We start from the raw sequence: 7837 nt of genomic DNA on the forward strand, positions 1-7837 counted from the left end.
GTTGTCATTTTTTGTTATTGTTTGTCTTTATGTTTTATTTTATTTAGCAGTCTTTTCTTTCTCTTTCTCAGTTCTTCGAGCTTTGTATCATATGTCACCTTCTCTATCTCCTATCCCCTTTTTAAGTTACCTTTTGGTGTGCAACCATTCATCTTATTTATATTATACATTTCTTATCTCTCTATCATTCTGGTGATGGATTACGTAAAATAATCTGAAAACCATTCATCTTATTTATATTATACATTTCTTATCTCTCTATCATTCTGGTGATGGATTAGGTAAAATAATCTGAAACGTTGATAAAATTTTTACACACAATCTAATCCATAAACAATATCTAACTGAAAAATTATAGCCACTCATATTCGTAGCCTATAGTGAACACAAATAAGATTCAATCATCTTCCTTTGAGAAATTTTGATGTTTACTCAATTGGAAAGCTCACCCTTTGATCACCGGAAGATAATCCTGAAAACATTCTGCTTCTGAGCTCATCAGAGCACTCTGAAATTTAGCCAGGCATAAATGCTATTGATCTACAGAAGGAAAAGCAGGAGATTATAAATCTGACAGGACTTACAATATTTACAGGGGAACACTCTGCACTTTAGGAGCAATTACTAGTTGGTCAGGGGTTAAAACTCTTTGCTCCATGGTGTAAGCAGACATATCAGTAGAGATGAAGTGGAAGACGAGGTTTAATAATGGCCTCCAATGGAATTAATTTGGGCATTGAGAGACCAAGCCCCTCTGTCATGTCAATTACAGTGCCCACTGGAGCAAACCATTCGAAACTCTGAAGCAGCCGCCCCAATGTGTAGGTTACCACAATCAATGCCAAAGACATGCCCGGACAGATTCTTCTCCCTGAACCAAAAGGAATCAATTCGAAGTCATGCCCTTTCACATTAATCTCTTTCCCGCTGTTGAGAAAACGATCAGGATCGAATTCTGTAGGTCGCTCCCACAAGGCTGCGTCCCGTTGAATTGCCCACACATTCACCAATAGTTGAGTTCCTGCGGGAACAAGAAATCCTCCGACAGTGCAGGCCTTGGTAGATTCATGAGGGAGTAGAAGAGGTCCCGCTGGATAAAGCCTGAGAGTTTCTTTCACAATTGCCTGCAAATATTTCAGATTGGGGATATCTGATTCGTCCATTAATCGGTCCTGTCCGACATGTGTGTCGAGCTCTTGATGGGCTTTCCACAAAATGTCAGGGTGGTTCATTAGAGCTGACAGTGCCCACTCGATTGTCACAGCGGATGTTTCGGTACCGGCATTTATCATGCTCTGCAAAACCAACAGATAAAACTTTTAAGTGCGTCCTTTAAAAGCTTGTGTATTCTGATCAAACTTTCTCGGTGTCCTGTGATCAAGGCATCGGCTGTTGATGTGGAGATGGGGTTTCCACTTCAAAATTCAGTGGCATTTGAATCTTGACTTTAAGTACACTAATCTCATGACATCAAGTATTCAATAGAAAGAAACTATGATTAAAAAGATTTTGCAAAACATTCAAAATTATACATACTAAGGCCGTGGCTTTCACCACATCGTCGTTATTGTCAGACTGAATTTCAAGGTTGTCTGTTGCAGAGATGAGAACATCAATCAAGTCTGGAGCACGCAGCCCTCTCTTCTCTCGATGATCGTGCAGCAGTTTCTTCATAAACAACTCTCTCTTCTTGTGAAGATTCTTCATGGCAAACACAATTCCATGCAGATCTATCCACTTGAGAAAAGGCAGGTAGTAGCCAATATCAAATGATCCAGCTAGCAAGAAAGTTTCTTCTATCAGCTCCTTGATTTGCTGCGCTTCTTTGAAATCTTCCGGAGCAAGATCTGGCGAGAATCTCTTACTGGCAACCATTCGCACAATGATATTAAATGTGAGATCTGAGAGCCTTGACTTGATGTTCACTGGATTCAAATCTCGCTGTGTACTCTCCAACAGCGAACGTATGAGAGCGGAAATTTCCTACGTGCGTACCTGCCTGAAGGAGTCGATTCTGTCTGCAGTAAAGAGCTGGAGCCTGCAAAGTTTTCTTATGCTTCGCCAATAGGAGCCGTAAGGAGCCAAGGTTAATATTTTGAAGTCATACCCCATATGCTTTCCTGCAGAAATAGATGGGCGCGAAGCAAAGGCTTTGTCATTGGCTGTAAAGCATTCTTTTGCGAGATCTGAAGAGGCGATAACCAAAACTGGGCGGAAGCCAAGTTGGAGATACATGATGGGGCCATAGCGCTCTGAAAGAGAGGATATAAATCTGTGAATGGGCTGTTTGCTCCTACTTAGCAGAGGAAGATGCCCGATTATTGGCCATGATGGAGGCTGCGGTATGTTTGTCTTTGCCCAACTATTGTTTCTACTTCTGAGAGAGTTTGCAATTAGCAGAAGGGCAGCCAGTGCTACAGCAAGAACGACAATGGAAGTGGCTTCCAACGCCATAACTCACCGCCTATCCTCTCGCCAAGGCCACTTTTACCTTTTAATAAAGCGCTTGGCCTGCACACAATAAATCTAATCCTCTCTCGGCATTCATTAGACTAAATTTTCTTGTTTTTTCTTAATGTTATTCCCAGTCTCGTTTTAAGCGATTTTTTTGGTACGACACCCTCAAAGTTTTTTGACTTTTTCTTCCTTGGCCGTGTTATATTTGAGCTACTATACCTATTGTTGACAGATTTGAGTGGGTCGTTTTAACTTCTCAATGTGATTCTTATTCAACATATTTTTGGATTATTGTTTTAAAGGATATAATACAGGACAACAGATAAAGATGCCATCTACGATCCCATGGAATAGTAATTAGTAATATTTTATCATATTGATTTTGGAATTGTTATTTGTATGTAATTTTGTTAGCATCAACATTTTGAAATGTTGGTAATGTGAAGCTTAACAGTCATTTGATCATTCGCCTTCTCGTAACTGTTCGTTTCATAATTGAATATGATTGTATAAATGGCTATGTGCAATCCATGTATGATGTAGATTGGACATTGATTGGTATTAGAGCTTGGTTAGATTGAGTAGAGATGGAAGAAAGTGATATGGAAGAGAGAATCAACTAGAAAGAGTGGTGTCAAGCTCTCATGTCTTAGTCCTATGGCTCTAGGGATTTTCATGATGAAGTGGGAGCTGTTTATCCTACCTTTGACTCACCTTTGTGTGAAATTTTGGTAGATGAGGTTGATTTTGTCATTGATGAAGTTATTGACGATTTAGACTCAGAAGGAGGTGAAGGTAAAATTGAGGAAGATGAGATCGAGAATTGGGAGGATTACCAAAAAAATCAAATTTTGAGGCTAAAGGAGGAGAATCTATGGCTCACAAAGCTAATATATTTTTTGGAAGATGAAATGGAAGCTTTGTGCTCAGAGAAGTAATTATAGCAGACCTAGAGTATGAAGTGTTTATGATGGTTGACCTCATTGTTGAAGTTCAAGAGGTGCCTTGCCAAGTAGAGGAATTTGTTGTGGGATTCATCAAGATGAGGAGTATGCAAACTGGAATCTGGTAGTAGGGCAACAAATTCAGGCAGTAATTGAGGCTTCAGAGGGTTGTGCAGATGACATGGTTGAGAAGGTGGGCCAGGTAAATACCATTGAAAAGAAAATGGTGAAGGCAATTGAATGGGCCAAGAAAAACCTTTTTCAAGCATGTCACTCTGTTGGACTCCATTGGTAGAGTTGCAGGTGGAACAAAGACAACCATCCGATTTGATGTGGGAACCTGCGAGTGTCGAGGGGTAGTAGAGATTGTGAATTTTTGAATTCCCATGGACATGGAGTCGGGCGAGAACAAGAGCCAATCTACTTCTAGTGACACCCATTTGCATGGAGTGGTGACTATGGCGAAGATGGAGGAGAGGTCGTGGCATTGATAAAGTATATCAGTCCATTAATAATCATCTTTGTAGCCTCAATAACATGGTTATTGTGAGAACCAATGGAGAAGTCAAAGTTTTCAAGTAAACAATTCAAGCATCAAAATATAAGATAAGGATGAATGATGCGTTGGAGTTGAACGTTGGAAATAAAACTGATGTGCTGGAAATAAAACAACTTTCTTGCTATTTTTTGTTTTTGTTAATCAACAATCGTATACTGCTAAGATAGGATAGATTTTTTTAGTTTTAGTTATAAAACAAAGTTTTTTAGTTTTATTGTTTTAAGGTTTTTTGTTTTTCCTATTCTTAGGAAAATGATTGTCTATAAGGCAATTATTGTTATTGTAATTTTGTGTTAGAGTTTTTCCAATATCATTTTTATAATACAGTTTGCATATTCATTTTAATTATGAATTTGTGTTAATTCTCTTTTAGTTTGTGAGTGTATTTTTTAAAATTATTTCAATCTTTCATTTGGTATCAGAGCAGGTTGCAAGAGTTTTGATTATGTAGGTTGCAGGTTAGAACAATAGTTATTTCTAGATGGCTAATAGAAAATATTTAGCATTTTTGCTTCCATTATTTATTGGAGAAAACTATGATTATTGGAGTATAAAGATGAGGACCCTACTTTTATCCCAAGATCTCTGAGAATTTGTGGAAGGTGGATACACAAAACTTGTTGATCAAAATACATTCAATACATGGACACCACAACAGAAAAATCCGCTGAAAGAAGATAGAAAGAAGGATAACAAAGCTCTTTTCACCATTCAATCTGCCTTGGATGTCTCAATTTTTCCTTGAATCGCTAGTATAACAAAATCAAAGGATGCATGGGAGGCTCTACAAACTGCATACCAAGGTACAATTAAAATCAAATTAGTAAGACTTCAAACTTTCCAAAAAGAATTTGAAAATTTGAGGATGAAAGAATTTGAGTCCATTCATGAATTTATTACTAGGACTCAAGGAGAAACTATATCAAATCATAAAATTGTAGAATTTTTTTTGAGGTCTCTTCCTCCTAAATTTGGTCCAGTAGTAATTGCTATTGAAGAAAGTAAAGATCTAACTACTTTCAAAGTTGTAGAATTAATTGGTTCTTTGCAGTCTCATGAAGAGTGCATGCAACGTTCAGTGGAAAGTTTTGTTGGTTTCTAGTAAGTTGCATGCACTAAAATCAACCATAGATGATTCATGGTTATGGCATCAATGATATGGTCATCTGAATTTTCAAAGACGAGCTTTGTTGAATAAGAAGAATATGGTGCGAGGTCTTCCTCCAATCAAGGCAAAAGAATAAGTTTGTTTAGGGTGTGCACTTGGCAAGCATCACCGAGAAGTTTTTCAGTGGGCAAATCTTGGAGAGCCAAATCTCCTCTAGAGCCTGTGCATGCTGACATCTGTGGTGATATGCAAGAGCCATCATTTGGTAAGAACCTTTATTTTTTTGACATTCATTGATGATTACTCTCGTATCCTGCTAAGATAGGATATATTTTTTTAGTTTTAGTTATAAAACATAGTTTTTTAGTTTTATTTTTTTAAGTTTTATTTTTTCCTATTCTTAGGAAAATGATTGTCTATAAGGCAATTACTGTTATTGTAATTTTATGTTAGATTTTTTCCAATATTAGTTTTATAATACAGTTTGCATATATTTATTTTAATTCTGAATTTGTGTTAATTCTCTTTCAGTTTGTGAGTGTATTTTTGAAAATTATTTCAATCTTTAAAAAATGAGTGACAGAGAAATAGGTAGCAAAAATGATGAGAGTGGTATAATTATTTTGGTATGCATGATGGAGAACATGATTATTGCAGAGAAGCTAGAAAATTTGATGCTTTGGCTGGTGCCATTTCTAGACTTGGTCATGAATGCAAAGACCCAGTTTTGCAAGTTTTTCAACACATTTTCAATGAATTGCTCTGCAATAATATCATTTTTAAGGTTTCGATGTTTTTTGTGAAGGAAATGGTAATTTTGTCCAAGTCAGCAGGAGAGCTGGGGATGACCACTCTGCTCATCAACAAATTCTTGGACATGCTCTGCCATAGGCTCAAGGCACTACAATGTGTCTTCGACATTGCCATAGCCATGTAGAGGTATGATTCCTATTTTTAAGGAGTTTACCTTGTCAAGACAAAAACATAAAAGATGGAACTTAACACTCATCTTAATGCTCAAGTTTGAGAATTTTGTATGCATGTAGTAGAATGTTTGATTATAGAGAGATGTGTAGAATTACCTTTAGATCTACTTGATGGGTTGAATATCCTTGTGGAAAGTTCATTAAAGGATTCATTTTTGGAGGTTCATATTATACAAAAAATTTGGTGTTTCTGATTTTGGCATAATGGGTGAGTTTGTGCCTAAAAGAGTTTTCAACTTTGATTTTGCATGGAGAAGGTTAGTTTGTAATTTTCATGACCAAGAATTTGCAAAGATAAAATCTTGTAGGTTGGTTGTATTATGAGTTTAGAAATGGAAGAAAGGATGTTACACTACATGGCTATACTGATTGGCCTTCATGGGGAGATCGTTGGGAATGTGAAGCCCAATGGTCACTTGACCATTCACCTTCTCCCAACTATTCATTTCATAGCTAAATACAATTATATAAATGGTTGGGGGCAACCCATGTATGATTTAGATTGGATATCGATTAATGGAATCATTCCCTACTTGAGAGTGGATGTAGCCTTTATAGTGAACCACTATAAATCTTATGTCTCGTATCCTTGTGTTTAATTTACTTTCTGTTGTTTTGTTTTGTTTAATTATGTTTTTCTTCACTCGTTTAAATCTACACAAATCACACCCTATGATCTATTATTAGGGTGAGAGAGTTGTAGGAGAAAAAATTACATAGTGCTCTCATCCTCATGATGGATAAAAAATACACAGTAAAATCTAGAAGCTAAGCAATTCCAATTATTATGCCCTCTGGAAATCTAATCTATTCTCATTATATTTATTGTATTAGATGTTGGGTATATGAAGCCCAACGGTCACATGACCATTCGACTTCCCCAAACTATTCATTTCACAGCTGAATGTGATTGTATAAATGATTGAGTGCAGTCATGTATTTTGTATGATTTGGATATTGGTTAATAGATGATTTCCCTTCTTGGGAGTGGACATAGGTATTTATCGAACCATTGTAAATCGTGTCGCATGTATCATTCTTTAATTCTATTTTTCCTTCATTGTTTTATGTTATTTTTTTGCTCGACTTAAACTAACAATTGGTATCAGAGCCTGACGAAGTTAAAATATTCCATGGGCTTGGTTCTGTAAGGATCAAAATGGAGAGCAAGGGATGCCACAGTGCATGACTGTGCCGGTTGGACTTCACTAGGGAGATTGTTGGGTATATGAAGCTCAATGGTCACATGACCATTTGACTTCCCTAGACCATTCATTTCACAACTGAATGTGATTGTATAAATGACTGAGTGCAGTCATGTATGTTGCATTATTTGGATATTGGTTAATAGATGATTTCCTTGTTTGAGAGTGGATGTAGGCATTTTCTGAACCACTGTAAATCGTGTCTCGTGTCTCATTCTTTAATTTTGTTTTTCCTTCATTGGTTTACGCTATTTCTTTGCTTGAATTAAAATAACATTAGATTAATAAATATAATAATATTATAATTGGTAAGGTTGATATTGATGTTGAGTTTGACTCATATTGGACATAAATGTGACTAGTGTAGTTGAAGTTGAGTTTGTCCAAAAGAACATTTATATTTTAAATATTTTATGAGAAACCAATTTGTTGGTAGAGAGTTTTGTAGTTTGATTTATTGATTTTGAAGTCAATAGTCAAATCCCCCACAATGTACTTGATACTGAGTTAGTAAATTCAAAATCGAAATAATTTTATCTTTTCATTAGTATAATGCACTATGATAATTAAATTATATG

General features: G+C 36.3%; 2 protein-coding genes across 2 annotated transcripts; both read right to left on the reverse strand.

Moving 5' to 3' along the window:
* Positions 1-349: 349 nt before the first annotated feature.
* Positions 350-2536, reverse strand: LOC131052995 (flavonoid 3',5'-hydroxylase). Its single transcript, XM_057987614.2, has 2 exons — positions 1537-2536; positions 350-1295 (listed from the first exon to the last, which is right to left on the reverse strand). The coding sequence occupies exons 1-2, from the start codon at positions 1873-1875 to the stop codon at positions 675-677; spliced, it is 960 nt and encodes a 319-aa protein (XP_057843597.2). The 5' UTR covers positions 1876-2536; the 3' UTR covers positions 350-674.
* LOC131874913 (xanthotoxin 5-hydroxylase CYP82C4-like) lies at positions 1889-2454 on the reverse strand. Its single transcript, XM_059218863.1, has 2 exons — positions 2108-2454; positions 1889-2018 (listed from the first exon to the last, which is right to left on the reverse strand). Exons 1-2 carry the CDS (start codon positions 2452-2454, stop codon positions 1889-1891), a joined length of 477 nt encoding a protein of 158 aa, XP_059074846.1.
* Positions 2537-7837: the final 5301 nt, after the last annotated feature.

The sequence above is a fragment of the Cryptomeria japonica genome, chromosome 4, assembly GCF_030272615.1.
Source record: "Cryptomeria japonica chromosome 4, Sugi_1.0, whole genome shotgun sequence".
Classification (NCBI taxonomy): Eukaryota; Viridiplantae; Streptophyta; class Pinopsida; order Cupressales; family Cupressaceae; genus Cryptomeria; species Cryptomeria japonica.

Bases quoted from the DNA above. Each gene is read 5' to 3' on its own strand.
- LOC131874913 (XM_059218863.1), bottom strand. From the start codon at position 2,454: ATGGCGTTGGAAGCCACTTCCATTGTCGTTCTTGCTGTAGCACTGGCT. The intron at 2,019-2,107 runs GTATGACTTCAA...TCTTTACTGCAG, and splicing joins TCTGCAGGAAAGCATATGGG to ACAGAATCGACTCCTTCAGG.
- LOC131052995 (XM_057987614.2), bottom strand. From the start codon at position 1,875: ATGGTTGCCAGTAAGAGATTCTCGCCAGATCTTGCTCCGGAAGATTTC. The intron at 1,296-1,536 runs GTATGTATAATT...TTGGTTTTGCAG, and splicing joins TGGTGAAAGCCACGGCCTTA to AGCATGATAAATGCCGGTAC.